The sequence below is a fragment of the Vigna unguiculata genome, chromosome 5 (assembly GCF_004118075.2).
Source record: "Vigna unguiculata cultivar IT97K-499-35 chromosome 5, ASM411807v1, whole genome shotgun sequence".
Classification (NCBI taxonomy): Eukaryota; Viridiplantae; Streptophyta; class Magnoliopsida; order Fabales; family Fabaceae; genus Vigna; species Vigna unguiculata.
The window spans coordinates 8,922,651-8,943,478 of NC_040283.1; the positions used below are offsets into that span (position 1 = coordinate 8,922,651).

At 32.4% G+C, this 20,828-nt stretch overlaps 3 protein-coding genes across 4 annotated transcripts; 2 read left to right on the forward strand and 1 right to left on the reverse strand.

Annotated features, from left to right (window-relative positions):
* Positions 1-892: 892 nt before the first annotated feature.
* On the forward strand, positions 893-7,699 carry LOC114185124 (protein SCAR2-like). Its single transcript, XM_028072656.1, has 9 exons — positions 893-1,196; positions 2,678-2,841; positions 2,950-3,073; positions 3,192-3,321; positions 3,463-3,524; positions 3,638-6,800; positions 6,888-6,974; positions 7,095-7,202; positions 7,301-7,699. Exons 1-9 carry the CDS (start codon positions 1,042-1,044, stop codon positions 7,352-7,354), a joined length of 4,047 nt encoding a protein of 1,348 aa, XP_027928457.1. The 5' UTR covers positions 893-1,041; the 3' UTR covers positions 7,355-7,699.
* Positions 7,700-8,864: 1,165 nt separating this feature from the next.
* LOC114183546 lies at positions 8,865-11,962 on the forward strand. Its single transcript, XM_028070601.1, has 5 exons — positions 8,865-9,033; positions 9,188-9,384; positions 9,930-9,999; positions 10,096-10,183; positions 11,678-11,962. The coding sequence occupies exons 2-4, from the start codon at positions 9,220-9,222 to the stop codon at positions 10,143-10,145; spliced, it is 285 nt and encodes a 94-aa protein (XP_027926402.1). The 5' UTR covers positions 8,865-9,033; positions 9,188-9,219; the 3' UTR covers positions 10,146-10,183; positions 11,678-11,962.
* A 3,183-nt stretch (positions 11,963-15,145) lies between these two features.
* LOC114185806 (putative GDP-L-fucose synthase 2) lies at positions 15,146-17,186 on the reverse strand. Of its 2 annotated transcripts, none has more exons than XM_028073727.1 (3): positions 16,925-17,186; positions 16,685-16,770; positions 15,146-16,266 (listed from the first exon to the last, which is right to left on the reverse strand). In XM_028073727.1, the coding sequence occupies exons 2-3, from the start codon at positions 16,704-16,706 to the stop codon at positions 15,311-15,313; spliced, it is 978 nt and encodes a 325-aa protein (XP_027929528.1). In that variant the 5' UTR covers positions 16,707-16,770; positions 16,925-17,186; the 3' UTR covers positions 15,146-15,310. The 2 variants fall into 2 exon arrangements, with proteins under 2 accessions (XP_027929528.1, XP_027929527.1); XM_028073726.1 differs by having other exon boundaries at positions 15,146-16,269.
* Positions 17,187-20,828: the final 3,642 nt, after the last annotated feature.

Here is a 20,828-nt window from a genome sequence, read left to right on the forward strand (position 1 = left end):
TAATTTAAAAGTTTAAAATTGACTAATTCTAAAATTTACTGAAAATTAAGAAATTAAAAAGATATTTAACCCTGTATATAACTATCAACTAAATTATCGTAATACTTATCCAAAATTTTAAAATAATTACCAAGAAGGTATAGTAGTAGAGGAAGTTAAGTCTTTCTAGGTGTAAAAATAAGCATTGCAGGAATTGGTGTGGGATTTGCACAGTAAGTCAATGTTAGTCTTGTTAATCTCAAACCTCATCTTCACTAATCAAATTACTCTCTTCTGTTTTTCCAATTATTGGTCATATATTAATTTATGGGGAGCTGTTGTGACTGCAAATTAAAGAATTAATGATAAAATTTTAGTAACATATATTAGAAGTGTATTACAAAAATCAGAAAAAGTTATCCTTTCTAAAAAAATTAGTTTTAATTATTCAATGATTATTTTAATGTAAAGTGATTAATATTTGTCTTTATTGCATTATTATTCTAACGAAATCCAAAAGCAACATGATCCAATACTACCTACCGCATCATAAGCGCCACAATGCGCGCTCTTCCAAATATGGAAAAGGTGATAGCATTATTACATCACCCTCTCATTTTTTTAAAATGTAATTTAAAATGTGATAATTTTTATTTATTTAGGCTACATTGTCAATAACTTCAAATATTATTGATGTATTTTTTCCACCATTAAACTCTAAATTATTAAATTCTACAAATATTAAATACGGTGGGAAATACAAATAAAGTATCTTAACTGTATTTTAACCGCTTCGCAGGGAAATGATAAATAGAAAATAAATATATGAGTTCCAGATATAACAGACACAGTCACAGTCTTCACGTCTCTAACTAACACGCATTCCACCCTATATATAATTATTTCATAATTTTCTTAAAAATGTAAAAAAGAAAAAGAATAAACTCTCTGTCTTTCTCTTTTTCTCTTCCATTCCCACTGCAAAACCACCGGAAAACGCAGCGTCGCTGCCGGAGAGAAGATCGAAAACGGCAGGGTTTCGCAATTGCACTAGCTTGGAGAATGCCACTTTGCAGGCACCACATTCGGAGTGCGCACGCACTGGCGGATCCGGAGCTGTACCGCGCCGCCGATAGCGACGACTCCGAAGCACTCCTGGAAGCTGTTGCAATGGCCGGACTCGTAGGCTTTCTCCGCCAGCTCGGCGACCTCGCTCAGTCAGTTCACATTCTCTCTCTAACTTTTCTCTCTGTAACCGCTTCTGTCATAGTGGCGCGGTTGCGCAGTTGCAGTTGCGCTCAAGGATTCCTTGATCGCGCTTAGTTTAAATGAGTGTTGCTGAGTTTGAAGAAAGAAAGATTTCCATTAATGAAACATTTTAAATTTAATCGTTGTTCAGTTGTTGACGATAGACTTTGTTAGAGGAAGGAGCTTTGATTCTGATAGTTCTTTTCTTTGCCTTTTTTGTATCTTTTTTTGTCTGTTTGCAACTTTGTAGCTGGTTCGGTGGATGGAGTTGGTGGATGAATCGATTTTTCTTGTCCACCTTTTTAAGTATTTTGTGGCTGTTGGTTGATTATTGCGTCGTGTGTTTTATTGTGGAATCCGATCCGTGGGATTAGATTCTGGATTTTGTTTCCGCTTTGGTTTTAATTTGTCGCTTATTCTTTGTGTTTTTTTCCTTGATTTTTCATTAGCTTTTGGTTCTTCTTCCTTTGTACGTAGCCACTTTTTTCAGAGGATGAAAAGCGAGAAAAAGAAGGCCTGCATAGATTGTTTTAATTTCTGGGCTGGGAATGGAAAGATGTTGGATGGCTTTTATGTAGGTGTTCGAACGATGCGTAGACTACAAGTCTTTGATTAAGTTTCTGGCACGATGTTTTGGATTTGACGATGGAGTTATTTGGTTTAAATAGGACTGGACTGTTTATGCTTTAGAATTCTGCTTTTGGGTATTTATAGATTTTCTTTAAATCACTGGAGGAAAAAATGTAATTTAAGTAGATAATATTTAAGCTGACAAGAATTACGGATGTTGTGTGTGTGTGTTTTTTTTTCATGGATAAGGAGTGGTGCTAAGGAATCAAGGGAAAATCTTAGGATCTGCTATCTATCAGCAATCACCTGAACTGAGCCCAGGTGGCTTAAGCCCTAGTTGATTGAGCTTTGATTTTTATTTTTAAAATAGTTTTGAAAAACTGTGTTTTGGAACAAATTAAGAATAAAAATCCTGTTTGGTCATATTAATTTGAAAACCTTTAAGAGAGTGAGAAAATAAATACAGATTCGCTTCATAAATTTATTTCGAAACACAATTAACTGTTTCCTTCTTCCCAGAATTAAAAAAGGAAAAGCGAAGACAGAGACGGTCTGTTGTAGCTAATTATGTTTTTCAGTTTTGAAAACAATTAAATTGAAAAAAAAAAGTTTTTAAAAAGAAGCTATGTGAACAGACATTTTTAGTGTTCAAAACAAAAAAAAAATTAAAAAACAATTCTCAATCTGTAGCTTAATCTTGTGGATCTTATTCTCTGGTAGGAAAATTTATGCATCTCACAAGAGTTGCAGTAATCCTGACATTTTTTCTCCCTTGCAATCCGTTATTAGAATCTTAATTCCATTTTGTAGTATATCCCGCGTCAATATTTAACATTTTAAAGTATAATTCTTTCTGCATTTAACTTTACTTTTTTGTTAGATTTGCTGCTGAGATGTTTCATGACTTGCATGAAGAGGTAATTGCTACTGCTGCAAGAGGTCGCAGTCTTATATCGCGTGTTCAACAGCTTGAGGCTGAAGTTCCAGCACTCGAGAAAGTTTTTTTGACCCAAACTCATCATTCATCAACTTATACAAATGGAGGTTATATTAATCAGTAGAGTCCTTTTTGATTATTGTTTGTGTCTGCAATACTTCACCTATTGGTGATAATGTTCCCTTGACAAACTTTAACATGCTTCTGCATCGCAGGAATTGAATGGCATCCTAATCTTCGGTCTGAACACAATCTTGTTACCCGTGGAGACTTACCCCGATTTATAATGGATTCATATGAAGAAAGCCGTGGTCCTCCAAGATTGTTCCTTCTGGACAAGTATGGTGTCCTGATTCTTAGAACACAAATTTAAGCACAAATACAAGATTTATTTCTGTACTTCCTAACTTCTGTTATAGATATTTGAAACTTCTGTTTTTCCTTTTGGCCCTGAAAGGTTTGATGTTGCTGGGGCTGGGGCATGTCTGAAGCGTTATACTGATCCATCGTTCTTTACAGTGAAGTCTGCTTCATCTGGAACAGCAACAGCAGAAGTTCAAAGGGAAAAGAAAATTCGTAAAATTGAGGTACTAAGGGCTGATTCTACAACTTCATATCACAAGTTTCTTGACAACTGATTTAAATAGCACGGAAAACAATTTATGCCATGCAAACTTGAATATCTACAACCTTGATACATATTATATGTAGTTTTTTGTTGTATCCAGCAAAAGAAAGGAACACGACTGAAGAATGGTGAAACCCCAGAAGTCGTACCATCACATGCAAAGTGAGCTCCAATAATTTATTTTGGCGCGTTAATTATTCTTCTGGTTTTAGAAATGCAAGGTCTTTAGATGGTTATTTAGTAATTCAAAATTCGATCCATTTCCATTATTTCAGATTGCATGAGTTGTTTCTCGAGGAGCGTATTGAGAATGCTTGTAGGGACCCTGCTCGTCTGGTAAAGTTGAAAACGAAACAGTTGAATGGATCTGCAGTTGAAGCAAAAACTGGGAAAAGTTACATGGGGAAAATTCTGGAAATCCACTCACCTGATCATGAACTGGTATGTGAAACTTCAATCATTCCACAGCCAGGGAAATTGGTGTTAGATGATAGTGAAAGTGGGATTAGAACTCTTGAAATCAGTAGCATTGCTCCATTGAATAGGTCTTTGGGAAATGAAAACTTTTGTTCAACACCAAATGAGCAGAAACTAGAACTGAACCCATACACAGAAATGTATAGGGAGACAGGTGGATATATGGTGGAGGTGAATGAACAAATCTCTGGTGGTGTAACAGAGGAAATGTCTTCGAATTATCTCAAGGTAATTGATGAAGAAGAATTAGTATTTGATGAACGAAAGAAAAGAGAATGTAGCTTAGATAGCTACCACTCTGATGATGTGACTAGCGAGGTTGATGATTATATGGATGCATTAGCTACCATGGAGTCTGAATTGGAAACAGATAATGAGTATGGACCTATGAAAAGCTTATTAAATATTCAAAACTTAACTGATTCAAGTGACAAAGGAGAGCCTCAAATGCAAGCTCAGTTTTCAGATTCTCAATCATTTGGAGACTCTTCAACTTCTGAAGAAAATAGTTCTTCTGAACAAGATAGACTTGGAGAGCATAATGAAGCACATGGTTTGTTGTTAGATTCTCCTTCAACTAGAACCTCCTGGGAATCCGATGATAATTGTTCATTCACAAGAGTTAGAAATGTAGAACATTCCCAATCACAAGTGCAGTTTTCAGATTTTCAATCTATGGAAAACTCCACATCACAAATTGAAGATATGCCATCCAACCAGCTTCTCCCAACTTTTGAGTTGCAAACGACTTATTGTCGTGAGTTTGTCATGAATGATGATGCCCATGTTCGGGGTGAAGGGATTTCTGATTCTATACCAGTATCTTCTGGTCTGATAGATTCTGGACATTCATTAATGTCTTATGATCTTGGAGCTGCCTCACCAGCATCCCTACCTGCACAGAGTCAATCGGATGAAACACCATCCGGCCCTGCTGAACTTTATTTAAGAATAGAAGAAGATGAAGAAAAGGAGTGTCTTGTTGAATCTATAGTGACCAAACCTGAGGCTCTCTACCCAATGAGAGATGATGCTTGCCCAGTGGTTTCCTTTGATAACAATCCATCGAACAATTTGAATGTCTGTGATCCTTATGTCCATTATAATGCTCTGTTCCAAGTTTCTAATGAATTAAACTTAAATAATGAAGGTGAATGTGGTGATCATTCTGAAATTGAAGTTATGCATGAAGAATCTCTTAACGAATACTCTTCCGAAATGTTGGGTAGTGAATATGTTGATATTCACGGGGAGGATCCGATTTGCCCATCTGTGGAAGTAGACCTGAATCCAAGTACTAAGCTGTTGCTTGATGACCGAGATTTAAAATCTGTGGACGATATTATAGCTACCCAATTGAACTCAGAAGATCTGGTTCCTGCTGCGGAGACTACACCAAAGTGTAGTTTTACAAAGGAGCTAGGCTTAGATTTTACACACGGATACAAACCAGATTCACCAGAAATTGAAGTTCTGCATCCTGATCAGCAAGGAAATTTTGAACAGGTGCCAAGCATATTGGGTGGCGAAGAAATAAGTGTATCCACCTGCAGTTTGGATCTAGTTGAAGATGATGGCCATATTGAACATCCGTCTTCAGATATAATATCATCTCCATTGAGTAATCTTACAAAGTTGGAAGAATCTCTTTCTAGTTTTGCAGATCCTCATGAGGAAGAAATGATAGTTAATGAGGGGGGTAGTAGAGAATCTTTGACAGAATTAGCAGTCCAGAAGGTAGTGGATCAAGTAGATATTGCTTCTACTGAATTTCCGTCAGACATGAACAGATCAGTTCCATGCGATCCTCCTGATTCTGGAATGTGGAATAATATTCGGCATTCATCTCTTGAGAAAATCCAATATAGCTCTTCGATCTATGACCTGAAAACAGAGCCTGTTTGTTTGGAGCTTGATCCTCAAAGGTCGTCTGATCAACGAATTAACCCAACAATACATGTCATGGATCCATTAGCACCACTTATCTCTGACTTCTTACACAAGGTAACTAGAAACAATCTTGAGGAGATGCCACCTATGCCCCCTCTGCCTCCAATGCAATGGAGATCGGGTAAAATTCAATATACTTCCCTAGTTACACATCGAGAAGAAGCAAGTCTAGCCTCACTCCAACCCGTACAGCCAGATAAACCCGATGATAAGTCTCAATTTGGTTTATCTACTTCTGAAAAAGAGACCCTGCCATCTCAGAATCTATTTTTACCTGTTATGGCTATGCAAAGCAATAAGCATCAACATTCTTCTGGAGTTTCTGCGGGAATTTCAGAGCATCCTGTTGGTATTCCATTTCAATTTCCTGTAATGTTAAATGAAACAAGTGGCCAACAGAATTTCCTGGTACCAGAGCAAAGCCAGATACAAAACCCTTTCTTAGCATTACGGGACAGGCCTCCACTTGGTTATGTTGTTGATTCTGAGGGAGAAAAGGCATTGAATTCAAGTCCATACTCATCAACGCTGCCTGCTGCTCGTGCTATTTCTGGGGCTGATCCTATTTTTCAGCAAGAAAAACCAACACAATTTCCAAGTCAGTTAACGGAAGGTGGCAGCTTAGAAGTTAAAAAGGAAAGACCTGGAGAATTGCATTTGGTGCTACCTGAAGAATTGCATGTTTACACAGATGGTCCCCTTTCTCCGAAAGAGAAACCAGCACAAACTCAGTTAATGGAAGAAACCGGTTTAGAAGTTAAAATTCAAAAGCAGTCTTCAATTGATCTGGAAGGGAGGATAGAAGAATATACTTCAATCACACCCGTGTCGCCTCCCAGTCCAGGAATTGGGCAGTCAAAGTACAGCATGCCGCCTTCAGAGGGAGGAGAAATAGCGTTTCCATTGGATACATCTGGGCAGACTGAGATGCCATATGAAAAACCAAAGAATAAGCGTGTTCTTCCCCAAGATCCTGTAATTGATCCTGTAGCTGCTCTTGACAAAAGCAGGGTAATGACAGTTTTCTTGTTCTCATATAATGTACCCTTTATGTAGTATTAAAATCCATGCATGACACACTGCCTTTGATTACTGCAGCTGAGGAAGGTCACCGAACGGGTTATGCCCCCCAGAGCAGCAAAGGGAGATGAAAGAGACTCGCTGTTGGAAATGATAAGAACGAAGGTTAGAGCTAGCAACTTTTATCTTATTATTCATGCTGATCGTACCCTTTTGTATATACATTTTAAATTTTAAATATATATATATATATATATATATATATATATATACATTTTTTGTCAGTCCTTCAACTTGAGGCCTGCTGCGGTGAACCGACCACCCAGCATTGGGGGTCCGAAAACGAACTTGAGGGTTGCTGCCATCCTGGAAAAAGCAAATGCAATTCGTCAGGTCTGTCTCTCACTCTGTTTACTGTAACGAGGGTTTGTTCCTTAGCCCCTCCTCCCAGCACCAACTAACTAAGCTAATAATGTTAATTATTGAATCAGGCATTGGCCGGGAGTGATGAAGATGATGATGCAGATAGTTGGAGTGATTCTTGAATTTGCCACAGAATGAAAACTTCTGTAACGAGTCTTTCTCCCATGTAAGGAATAGGAGAACTACGTGATACTGTCCTACAGAAGATTCTTTATCCTGCACTATATTCATAGTCGACACATGTTCCCACCCCAGTCCTCCCAATTCACACGTAGATGCATGAACAATGTAGAAGGCATATGGCGTAGCATCAATTTCAGAGCTTTTTTCGAAGGTGAATCTCACTTCACTCAGATTCAGGCTCAGTGTGCAACGCAGTGTCAAACAAGATCAACAATTCTTTTTTCTCCTCATATAAGAACGTGTATATTTTGTGTTGTGCTTCCTATAAGTTTTTGGTTAATCAATTTTGTAATCCTTTATATAGTGGTTTTATCATAATTGTCTCATGCCATGTAGCTCATGTATCTGTCTTCAATACAATATATACAATAGAGAGAGAGAAAGAAAAAGAGACAGAGAATTTAATGGTTATGTATTTGTTAATGTAAATAAATTTTCTTTTGTTTGGAATAGAGAGTGCATCAAAGAAAGAAAGGAAGAAAAATAAAATAAAAATTGTTTTTTTTATTAGAAGAAAATAAACGAAAATTATATAATAAAATAAGATGTGGCACTTGGAAGATTTACGACATTACCAAAATGTCAATGTCAAGTATATGCATAATAACCTCATGTGTTAACTGTATGCAAGGTTATTTACACTAAATTTGATAGTGTCGAGTTCGTTTTGAGATAAGAGTAACATCTGCAAAATTATTTTTAGGTTAAATTTGATTTCAGACTTTGAACTTTAATTTAAAATTGAAATTTATTTATATTCAAAATTTTGATATATTTTGATCTTTAAATTTAAAAAATGAATGAATATAATTATTTTAATATAATTAGGTTAACTTTGTTTAAGGTGTTGAATACATATCCCATGAAATATCGAGATTTTAATGTATTAAACCGAGATGAGAATGTATTAAACGGTATAAATAACTTCAATATTAATATAAAACACATTCGACATGTAAAAAAAATTAACATAATTAAATTAAAATAACTATATCTTTATTAAAATAACTATAAAAAAGTTTTTTTTATGGCATTTGATTATTATTTGACTTAATTTATGATAAAATAATTATAAAAGATAAATTTTTTGTATTTAAAAAAAAAGAGAAAATAAAAACAATAAAATATAATATGAAATGAAAATAAAAAAGAAAATTATTAGTCATTGAAGATACTTTCGTACTACATTGTATATACATGTGTAATGTCACTCAATATTTAATTTTATTTAGTAAATTACTTCTATTTATTATGAAATCATTGGTTCTTATCATATCAAACTGAAATATGAAATAAAATACATTACTTTCATTAACTAATTCTAAAAATATAGAAAATTATTAGTATCGTATTTTTATGCTCAAAAGAAAGAGTTGGATTGGGTTGTAGAAATTTCAATTTGTGTTCTTAATTATATAATTATTAACTTTTTATGTTAAATACAAAACAGTAAACAAGTAACAAAAACACGGTTGGAGAGAAAACAGCTCCGAGCGCCGCCTGGTAGCTGTTACTCTCTCTCTCTTTCTCTCTCTTTCTTTTTGTCTCTGCAAACTTCAAAAACCCTTCTTAATTCTTTTCTCATCATCTTCACGCACTACTGCCAACAGCACAAAAGGTACCAACTTTATTTGACCTTTTGCAATTCTGATTCTCTTGGTGTTCCAGTTCAATCCTAAGCATACCCCTGATTTTGTATTTTCAAAAGAATTGTGTAAAATTAGCCCCTTTTCACGAACCCTTTTGTTTTTTGTTTTGTTCTGTATACGAAGGAAGAAGAAAACCCCATCTTTGAAGCAGAGTCATGGAGAGCACGGGGCGTGTGCCACTGTCGGATGTAGTGGCAGATTGTGCGAAGCGGTGGTTCAAGGACACTCTCAAGGAGGCTAAGGCAGGTGATATAAACATGCAGGTCTTGGTGGGTCAGATGTACTATCATGGCTATGGTATTCCCAAAGATGGTCAGAAGGTGTGTTGCTATGGCTTGCTTGCTTTTTGTTGTTTTCCATGGATTCAGTCTACTTATCTGAACTTTCATTGGATTGGGGTTGGTTTGTTTGTCGCAAAAAGTCACATGGTTCCGGGGTTGTAGTTCAATCAGAATTGGAGTTTTATTTGGGTAACTTATATGTTTTATAATGCAAGTAAGCATTTTAGTTCTTTCTATGATCCTAAAACATGTATATTTTTACGTACACACCTTTATAATGATCATATTCCTATGCACATATGTCTAGAGTAGCAATATGAGAAGTTCTATCAGGTTTTCTTCTTTAATAGTGTTGAAACTCAATCTTTTTGTGTTTTCCAATTTTGTTGTTTTAATGTGCAGTACATAGAAGTGATTGCAGATATGTATGTAAAGATTTTATTGCACACAATATGGATTATATGGATCATTGATCAAATATAAAGAGCAATAGTGTAATTATAAATGATGTGTGGAATGTAGATGTACTTGTTTCGTCATTTTCTCTTGTTTCCAAGGCTGATATTATTAGTTTGGCAATGAAGGGAAGACTTTGGCTGACTAAAGCCTCGAGGGTTAGATCTTCAGTCTGGAGAGTTGGCCGTAAACCTCCTGGTAAATCATCCCTTGTTGCTGTGCTACCAGAATATTATCTCTGTTTTCCTTTGTAATTTAGTGTGACCATTTTTGGTTTTGGTGCATTTTTTATAGGTTATAATGCAAGTGATTCGGAGTCTGAAGATTTGGAAAATGATTCTTGAACACGCCAAATTTGATTTCATGTCCAAAATTCTGAAAGGTGATTTTATCCTCATCTCTGAGCACTTACTTCATGTTGTTAGTGATTTTACACTTTTCAGGCCACGTTTATTATCTAATAGAAAAGCTTGCGGCTTGGACTGTTGAAATGTGTGCCTTATTCCTTCCTATTTCTATCGTTGTGTGTTTTATATCAAGTAACTCAAATTTTTCTGACTTGGGAATGTTATGTCCTATTTTCTTCTTAGTTGTATTGCATCTGTGTGCATCTTTAAGAGTGGTGGTTTTATGTTCTGGGATCCTGATATATGTATGTGTTGTTAGGCATGTGATGTGTGACTTCTAGACATGAGTTCAAGAGTTATGCCAATTCTACGTTGGAGAGGGATTTTGGAAATTAAGTATTTGTGTTTGTATCTTGCTCACTTTCATCTACAGTGTTGTGCTTGAAATTAGATGTAATGTGAGTAATCACTTAAAAAAATAAGTCACAGTAGAGACTGCAAACTGCCAATATGCTAAGCTTACTGTTCTGATTCCGACCCAAGTCTTATGTATGCCGTTTGTGTCCGGTACATCCAATAAGTCTCAATCGCTTAAGAGTCGAGGTCAATCAAAGTTTATATACTCCTACCTCCCTCCATTCTCCGAGGTGCCTTTTAAAGACAAAACCGTGACGGAGCTAAAATGCTCCAAAGCGGACAATACCTCGGGAATGCGGTGGTTGTTCCTAACGATGGCTGCCGGACAAACTTGGGTTGAAATCGGAACATTGGCGTCCACCGTGGGGACCGACAACTCCCCTTCAACTTCCCTTGCCCTCGACTGGGGGGCTTGTTCCGGTACACCCAATAAGTCTCACATTGCTTAGGAGTCGAGGTTAATCGAAGTTTATATACTCCTACCTCCCTCCACCCTCCACCCTCTGAGGTGCATTTTAAGGACAAAACCGTAACGGAGCTAAAACATTCCAAAGCAGATAATACCTCGGGAACGTGGTGGTTGTTCCTAACGATGGCTACCGGACGAACTTGGGTCGGAATCGGAACACTTACCCTCTAATGCTTTTTTATAATTAAGCTTTCAATATGAGGTGTGCTCACATCAATCTATGTGCTAGAGTTTATAAGTGCTCTTCATAAAACTATGTGCTGAAGATCACGAGGCTCGTTTAGGGTAGGAAACCGTACTTTGTTTCGTCATGCTTGACAAGACCTAGTGCTCCATTACTCATAAATAATAGGGTGAATATTAACTCTTCCTAGGTATATATATATACTTCTACACCATCACTATAAACAATATAAACAACAGAAATTGAATGCTTCTAACTTAAGCTCTCTCAAGAACTTTGGCTAGAACAGAAACTAACGTGACACAACAAAGTAGTATAAATGGTCTAAGCCATTGAACTAATGGATGTTTTGGAATTGTTAACTGCTTAGTCTTTGTATTGTAGTGCTTCATATTATAACAGACATTCTTGATTGACATATTAAACTGTCCTTTCTTGATTGATATATTTGTTTTGTAGGTTTGTGTGGCATCATGCTTCTTCATAGCCACCGTATATGTTCTTATGACTTCCAGAATTTTATTTTGTTTTCTGATCTGTGTATGATATGCTACACCTTTTTTAATTAAAGGAAAAAGAAAAGCAAACATTATTACCCTTTTGAGAAAACTGTTGCTTGATGATTGAGGGTGTTTCAACTTTCCTTGATATGTCACCATATCATGCCAAATAGAAGAGGAACGTGTATATGTTTTCATACATTTTTAATCTGGAATGCAGTTTCTGGCTTCCAAATGATGTTAATCTGTCTAGTTTTATGCTATGCTCTATTCTATGGCCAAAAACGCCATTTTGGTGCAAATTTTTTTTTTGAAAATTACCGAAATGGGGCAGATTTGAAACAAATTACGAAAGTAGGTAAGTCTTTGCAAAGTGACATTACTTGACTGTGAAGAAGTCGTGCCAAGATGACACAATTTTGGTTCAAATATTCTTAAAAGTTTAAGTTTTACTAAATTGACACGACTTTAGTTAAGAGTATTTTAAAATGAAGTCGTGTTGGCCTGACTTTTATTAAAACTGCACTAAAATCGTGTTAACTTGCCATAACAATACATTGTACTAACGTCATGTCAAGACTTTAACTTAAAAAATACTTTGGATTAAAGTCGTGTGATCATGACACGATTTCTTCACAACCACGATTAACTTTTGTAATTATTTTGACTTCCTTAGGTAATTTTGAAAAAATAAATTTCACCATTTTAATATTTTTGCCTTATTCTATGCTGTCTTTTAGTATTTCTCCTATATTAAGGTTTGGATATCCAATGGCAATGTTATTCTAGCTCTTAGCAGAAATTTCAGGACTCGGGGTTTTACGCATATGTTTTCTATTTGAATGATTTTCTTTGGGTTAAATATCTTTTTGGTCCTTCAAGTTTCAGTAAAATTTGGAATTAGTCTCATCAAAATTTTTGACCAATTTAGTCCTTCATCTTTCAAAATACATGAATTTAGTCCTTTTAACCAAATTTTGTTAAGTTTATCTGACATTTCAAGCGCATTTCATGATAGTATTTAAATTATTTACATTGTTTGACACATTTTTACTTTAATGTTAACTTAAATACTATCATGAAATGTGTTTGAAAAGTCAGATAAACTTAACAAAATTTGGTTAAAAGGATTAAATTCACGCATTTTAAAAGATGAAGAACTAAATTGGTATAAAGTTTTGATGAGGAATTAATTCCAAAATTTACTGAAACTTGAGGGACCAAAAACATATTTAACCCATTTTCTTATTATACACACACTAGAAAAGTAAAATAATTTTTTCTATATATTAAAATTAGTTCATATATTAGTTAAACAAAGTAAACTTGGGAAGAACTTAACACGAAGAAGTTTTCCAAGTTAGATGGACAAAGGCAAATTACTTTTAACATTTGCCCAATTTATTTTTATTTCTTTAATCTTAAAATATAAATTAAGGATAAAATAAAGATAAAAAATATGTATACTCAAGAGAAGAATCCACACCCATAGTATGTTATAAATGGAAATACAAAATACAAGGTTTAAAGCAATAGAGTGGGTATGTTGATTTTGAAAATAAAATTAGTTGAGTAACATCACAAGTGGGTAAGGTTTAATTGTTAGAAAGTCAAAACCCTATCTTAGTAGATAGTTAACCTAGTTTTAAAACCTCATAAAGTCCACACTAGCCTTAAACAAATTCCAACACTAATTAAGGTTTAACCTCATCAACTTTTGTGGATTTATGCTTCTTGGTAAATTTTGCTTTTACCTTTTGGAATTTTTTTCTGAACTATCACTATTGCTAATAAGATGAAAGCTAGTTCCTTTACATACAAGAATAGCACACTTTAATATGTTAGGCAAAAATTAGAAACCTGAATACCGGTTCTGTCAATATTATCATAAAACCAGTTGAATTTCGGTTTTGCAGAAATCAATTTTGGTCGGCTGGTTTGATTTAGGAAAACAGAAAATGAAAATTTTAAATAATTTAGATAGTAAATATTGGTTAAAATTATCTGAGGTATTAGAAAATTTATTTATTTTAAAAAATTGAAAATGCTAAGAAATAAATTTTTAAAAAATTAGTAGTTAAGTTTATTTTAATATTAATAATGATTTATATCAAATTAAATAAAACGGAAATTGGAGAAAGTAAAAAGAATAAATTAATGAATGAACATTTAACCAAATAAATTTGAAATTTAAAAATTATTAATTTATTAAGTTAATTTTACTCAATAATATCATTGTATTGAAATTAACGAAAGTATTGATTGCATTATTAGTTATATGGTTAATATTTTTTTATTCTTTTATGTATTTTCGCCTTTTTAAATTAAAAAAAATTGCTCTTTCAAAAAGTATATTTAATTTTAAAAAATAGATTATATACTTGATATAAAAACTAAAATTCTATTTAACTCGTCATTAGCAATCACTTATTTTTTTAAAAAAAATTAAAAACATTTTTTTAATTTTAATAAGTAAAATATGTAACAAATTGGAAAACATTCACAATTACATCTAATTTAATCAATATTTTCATTAATTTCAACACGATAATTTATTAAGTAAAATTAACTTAATTTTAGTAGTTTTTTTTTATTTTGATTTTATTTGTTTACATACTCATTCATTAAATTATTTAATGTTCTTACTTTTATTCAATTTCTGTCTTATTTATATAAATCATTATTCATATTAAATTTTTAATTAAACACAAAATTATAAAAAGAATTAATTCTTAATCTTTTTTCTCATATTTTCATTTTTAAGAAAATATAAATAAATTTTCTAATAATTTAAAAGGTTTTAATCAACATTTATCGTATAAATTATTTTTAAAATTCTTTTTTTTTGTTGTTTAAAAAAAATAAAAATATCATACCAGAATTCAGTACTAAACAACCAAAAACAAGTGCTTTTTCAACCACGAAAAAAGTCAGAATTTGGATCTTAAGGACCAATTTTTGGCATAACACAATAAAGTGTATAGCTATATTAGTAATACTGTGTCATTTGTGTAAAATTATAGGCAAAAATTATAGGCAATTCTTTATTAGTATTGTTTAAAACTTGTTCTAAATTATAAAATCATGAACATGCTTCAATAAATTTTACAGAAATAAAAGTTACAAAATTTGATAATTCTCAATAAATTTCTCCAACTAGGAGAGTATATTATAAAAAGAAATGTGTACGTGCTTGGATTCTTTAAAATCTTCATCCATTAGTGACTCCACAAAGCTGAATAATCATGCAATACTTGAAACACTCATTTGTTAACCAATTTTGAATAACTTGGTGTGTGCAAGAGATACCGTCCACAAACTACTAATGCAAATACATATTTGAAACAAAAACATGACTGTGAAATGACAACTCTGTTCAAAGATTTTACTTTGTAACGATAATTTTTAATCTCTGATCTCTAGAAAGTAACAAAAATAAACACTGCAATTTCATTCCACATAACTGTTACATAAAAATTAGTCAAGTACTGTTCTCTCTGGATAATTATTCTTTAAACCAAAAAATTCTACACGGTGAAAATGACAGGTAACTATAAAATCTGACACGGCAAATTGTGCTTAACCAGGTGAATCATAGATTCACATTTTCCAAGTACCATTTGTAGGTATCAGCAAGACCTTCCTTGAGAGAAACTTTGGGTGTCCAACCCAGGGTTGCAAGTTTTGAGCTATCCATGAGCTTCCTTGGAGTACCATCAGGCTTAGTAGAATCCCAAACAAGATCCCCCTCAAACCCCACCACTTCCTTCATCAATTCAGCCAATTCCTTAATAGTAACTTCTTTTCCACTCCCTACATTCAAATGCTCCACTTCACTGTACTTTTCCATCATGAAAACAACTGCATCAGCCAAATCATCAACATGCATGAACTCCCTCAATGGACTCCCTGTGCCCCACACCACCACCTCTTTCGCTCCTTTCACCTTTGCCTCATGAAACCTTCTCATCAGAGCTGGTAACACATGGGAATTCTCAGGGTGGAAATTGTCGTATGGTCCATATAAGTTTGTTGGCATTCCAGAAATTGCATCCCACTTGTACTGAATTCTGTAAGCCTGGCACATTTTGATCCCAGCAATCTTGGCAATGGCATACCATTCATTTGTAGGCTCCAATGGCCCAGTAAGCAAAGCATCTTCTGGAATCGGCTGTGGAGCAAATTTAGGGTAAATGCAGGAGGAACCCAAAAACAGTAGTTTCTTGGTGCCATTGCGATAAGCAGAATCGATTACATTGGTCTGGATTTGGAGGTTGATGGCAATGAAATCAGCAGGGTAGGTGTTGTTGGCATGGATGCCACCAACTTTGGCTGCAGCTACAATCACAAATTCGGGTTTCTCGAAGGCAAAGAAGGCCTCAACATCAGATTGTCGAGTGAGATCAAGCTCAGCATGAGAACGCAGGACTAAATTAGTGAACCCAAGTTGGGTCAGCTTGCGGACAATGGCCGCGCCAACAAGACCCCGGTGACCAGCAACAAACACCTTGGCAGATTTGTAAGGTAGAAATGAGTTTGATGACAATGCTGCTGAAAATAGACCAGAACAAAATCAGGAACACTTTTGAATTTCGAATTTAATTAGTAGAATGCACATACACTTTCATCTGATCACAGATTCTCAATGTATATATGATAAGTTTTTTTAATCTTATAATAACTATTTTAAAAGTCAGATCTAGAATGATTTCTGACTGGTTAGCCCCATATAAATCATTATCCTATCAGTGCATGACAATTTATCTCATAACTAATTTGTTTCGCTAGAATGAGTCAGCAATCAGTGAAATTATAGTTGAATCCTAAAATAAAATTCAGGGTATGTAGCACTACTCATCTAAGAATTAAGACATTCAATTGAAGTTGAGACTCATCTCAGGAAGTTTCAATGAACAATTTTTAGACAATCAAACAGATAGAAGACATGAGTGAAGAGGAGAAAAACCATTGTTGTCCTGGCTTCCCATGCTTGTCTGTGTTGGTTGATTTGCAAGCAACTAAGTTATTCCACCTTTCAACTTCAAATCAAACCTGAAACGAGTCACCAACAACATTAACAAAATAAATAAGTACGGAGGAAGAAAATAGCACCAATAACAGTAACACTAATTAGGGTCTTAAATCTGAAACCCATTTCTAAAACGACGAAACAACACGAGGGCCGCAACAAATATCGAAACTTTACCTCGAATTTGAAGCAAAAGAAAAACTCTGATTAAGAGGGTAATACGAATGATAGTGCAGTGACACCTGAGAAACCGACCCACGGCAGAGTTGGTTTCCGGCGAATCGGATTCTGTCGGCGGTAATCTCAGATCTGCGAGATTCCGGCGAGATCAAATCAGAAATTGGTTCTTTTTTTTCCCTCTTGTGCGATGTGACTCATACTCTATGTTAGACTCTTCGGTTTTCGCCATCTATATATAAGAACATTATCTCTCTAATGGAGAAATGTTAATAAAGTTTATTAAAATTATAATAGAATCTCGTTCATTATTTAATTAAAATTCATTCATTACTTTTAAATAGTTTTGGGTGAATCAAACTGTCCCTGTGGAGGTATTGAATCCATTCAAGAAATCTCTTCAAATAAATATTTTTCCATCCATACAAATTAAAAGAAATACATATTTGAGAAAAAATTATCTATTAATTATATGGCAAAACTATATTAAAAAATTGAATTTTTTAATGATAAAAAATAATATATTTTAATTATAATCAAGTTATAGATTCATATATAACTGGAAGCCAATTTTTTTAAGTATATTTAGATTAATATTTAATGAATTCATAATGAAATTTTTTTATACCAATAATGAAGCTAGTTTTGAATATATATTTTTCTTATTTTTTGTTTGAGTAAGCAGAGTACATTCTTTAAATATTGGTGCGTACTCGAGCGGCAACCATTGTTGAGAAATTTACAAATAAAAAGTTATGTTATGTCGTTACAACTAAGTTAGCTTCCTTCTCATGTCATGACAAATCAGAAATTTGTTTTGTTTTTCCCCTACAAATTAAGAATAAAAGTTTTAAATAATTTATTTATAAATTACTTTTAATTTCTGAAAATATTTATTTTCTCATAAACATTTACTGAGAAATTTGTCTAATAAATTTTGTATTAAACACTCAAAATCTGAATTAGTTGTCCTGTAAATTCATGTTTTTAATACTGCATTGATTTTGTTCTATAAAAATAACATTATGCATTTATTGTTATGTATTTTGCAATATATAAATAAATAAATGTTCAGAATTTTCATTAAAAATATAAAATTTTATGACAATAATATATTTCTTTATATTTTTAATTAAATAATATTTCATTCTTAAAAAAAATATGCATTTAAATGAAGAAAATGTATTTAAATTGTCATTAAAATTATGTTAGATCATTAAATATACTAGAATAAACCTATTAGGGGAGAAAGAGTTCATTTTCAAAATAATTCTTTCCAACCACTTTTTTATTCTCACATAATTTCAATATTACTATCTCAATTTGTTAAGATAACTTTGGTAAGGTTAATTATTATATATGATATATTGTCCATTTTATAATTCTGATTTATGTAACAGTTTTATCTTTATTAGATGTCTTAAAGGTATTCTTTAAGATTTTGTGTTCAATAGTCTCAAATTGCTTAATCACATTCAAAAACAATTTAAATACATATTTCTCAATTAATTATTTAAAAATAAAATCGTAATAGAATTCAAAATTATAAAGTGAACAATATTTTAGATGATGTGATTAAAGATAAAATGTAAAATAAATTGTGATAATTGATACAATTTCTAAAATTTGAAAAAAGTTCCAAAAATGAACTATGTTCTCATGGAAAATATAAAAGTGATTTAAAATAGAAACACTTGTTCCTAAATCCTTAAGACTAACAAAACTTTAAATATATTTTTCTTTTTAAATTTTTGAAAATGTCTTTCAAAAACAAAACTGTAATAGAATTTTGAAGTTTAAAACAAACAATACATTGAATACACTTATTAACTCTAACTATGGTAATTAAAAAACCAGTGATTGGATCAATATATGCTATTAATAAATATATATTTTTTATTTTGATATAAACTTAGTACTTTTTTGTTTTTTAACCGGGTCATATTTACTTAATTTTATGTTTGTTGTTCCTTTCTTTATATATATATATATATATATATATATATATATAATAAAATTGTAACGGTTTTTTTTCCCAAAAAATCAAATTTTGAGTGATCTCATATTTCAGAGAACTAGTTTTATTTAAATGACAGTTTTCCTATCCTTGAAACTGGGTAAGATAGTTGATAGAAAAATCATGGTTGTTTTTGTTTGGGAAAATGAGTTTTTGACAAACTTAACTTTCTATATAAATTAAAATAGATTAATATTTTATTTTTTAATCAAAATAAAGCTATAAAATAATATTTTTTGTTTGTCAAACTTCATTAAAAAAAAAATTGTACTCATATCTTCATTGGTGGTGCGTTTCGTAGGATATGAAATTAAAAGAAAATAAGAAAGTGGAAAGAAAAGTGGTACATGTGAGACGGTGGGATGCACTCTTTCGTATTTATTCTTCTTCCTTCCACTCTACTCTCCTTTTTCTATTTCTTTATTCTTTCCATTCTTCTATTATAAACTTCTTCTTTCAATTCTCTAGTGCTGTTTAAGCTTTACGATTTTGATTTACTTTTTCTAAATTTTTAAATTTAGTATTACTTTGATTAGTTGAGAAAAATGATTTTTTTTTCCTGCCAGGTTGACTTTTTGACTAAAATTTGGTTTCTTTTAGTTATTTTGATCTAAGTCTTTATAATCTTTGGCCCTTTCTCAAGTCATTACTTTAAGGGAAAGTCAATTTCACATGAGAAAAACTATCATTAATAATAAACTATTACCAATTAATTACCATACGAAGCAATCCCATGTGCTTCATGTATTTTTGTTTTTTTTTCTGCTGAAAAAAAAGTTTAGTCCAAATTTGAATGATTATGGTGTTAGCAATTTGGTTTATATATATATATATATATATATATATATATATATATATATATATATATATATATATATATATATATATATATATATATATATATATATATATATATCATGATATATTAAATGTGTAGATGTCAGTAATATTCTAATTTGATGAAAGGGTCAAATTAAAAATATTGAAATTAAGTAACTAACAGTAGTTCATAAGGGGTTATGGTTCCCATCTACGTTATGCATTATTCCTGCTCCTTTCTTCCCTCCCCCATCAAAAGAGAAAATCTAGAGGAAACTTTAGGTGTTCTACAGTTGGAAGACCAGGTACCATCTTTTTCTATCTATTGTTTCCAATCCAATCATAAGGTATGCTTTCACATTCAATTCTATGAAATATTGGAACTGCTGAATTTATTATCCGTAGAATTTATTGCTTTTTAATATTTTCATAAACCAACATATGGCAACTTGTAAGATGCTAGAAATTAGTAGAATAATTAAATAATGATTAGTAAACTATACTTATTTAGTTTCTACACATCTCATTTTATTTTTACATTCATTCTCTTATAATATTATTCCTTACTCATATGGTTTTATGAAAGAAAAGCTCGTTCTCCCCACTCAAATTCTTAAAGTTTTAAGTACAAGAGAACCTACAAATGTTTAGAGCTCTTTACTCAATTTTTTCACATATCAAAAATCCAATTACTCTTACCACAAATCATAAATTATCAGTACATACTCTTTTATTTTAAAGTTCGAATAAATGTACAAATAAGTGCCTAGCCATGAATTAACATATAAAAAATGATAATACTCTTCAATATTGAAGAACCAAGAAGAGAAATTTCAAATAGGACCAATCATGTGTAACTAACTGCTATAACTATAGACCCCTATTCCAAGATCCCTACAGTCAAAGTAAATAATTATATGTCCTCAACCATATGTTAAAATTTCAACAGAATCATACGTTTAATTAAGAAGATATGATCATTTTACCGAGACAATTCCTAAACACATACCAAGTGACCTCCAACACATTCAAATCAATAAAAGTATATTGCTTTAACTACAAATCTTC

Bases quoted from the DNA above. Each gene is read 5' to 3' on its own strand.
- LOC114185124 (XM_028072656.1), top strand. From the start codon at position 1,042: ATGCCACTTTGCAGGCACCACATTCGGAGTGCGCACGCACTGGCGGAT. The intron at 3,074-3,191 runs GTATGGTGTCCT...TGGCCCTGAAAG, and splicing joins AGATTGTTCCTTCTGGACAA to GTTTGATGTTGCTGGGGCTG. The intron at 7,203-7,300 runs GTCTGTCTCTCA...TTATTGAATCAG, and splicing joins AAGCAAATGCAATTCGTCAG to GCATTGGCCGGGAGTGATGA.
- LOC114183546 (XM_028070601.1), top strand. From the start codon at position 9,220: ATGGAGAGCACGGGGCGTGTGCCACTGTCGGATGTAGTGGCAGATTGT. The intron at 9,385-9,929 runs GTGTGTTGCTAT...TTGGCAATGAAG, and splicing joins TTCCCAAAGATGGTCAGAAG to GGAAGACTTTGGCTGACTAA. The intron at 10,000-10,095 runs GTAAATCATCCC...CATTTTTTATAG, and splicing joins AGTTGGCCGTAAACCTCCTG to GTTATAATGCAAGTGATTCG.
- LOC114185806 (XM_028073726.1), bottom strand. From the start codon at position 16,706: ATGGGAAGCCAGGACAACAATG. The intron at 16,270-16,684 runs GTTTTTCTCCTC...GTCTATTTTCAG, and splicing joins GGGAAGCCAGGACAACAATG to CAGCATTGTCATCAAACTCA.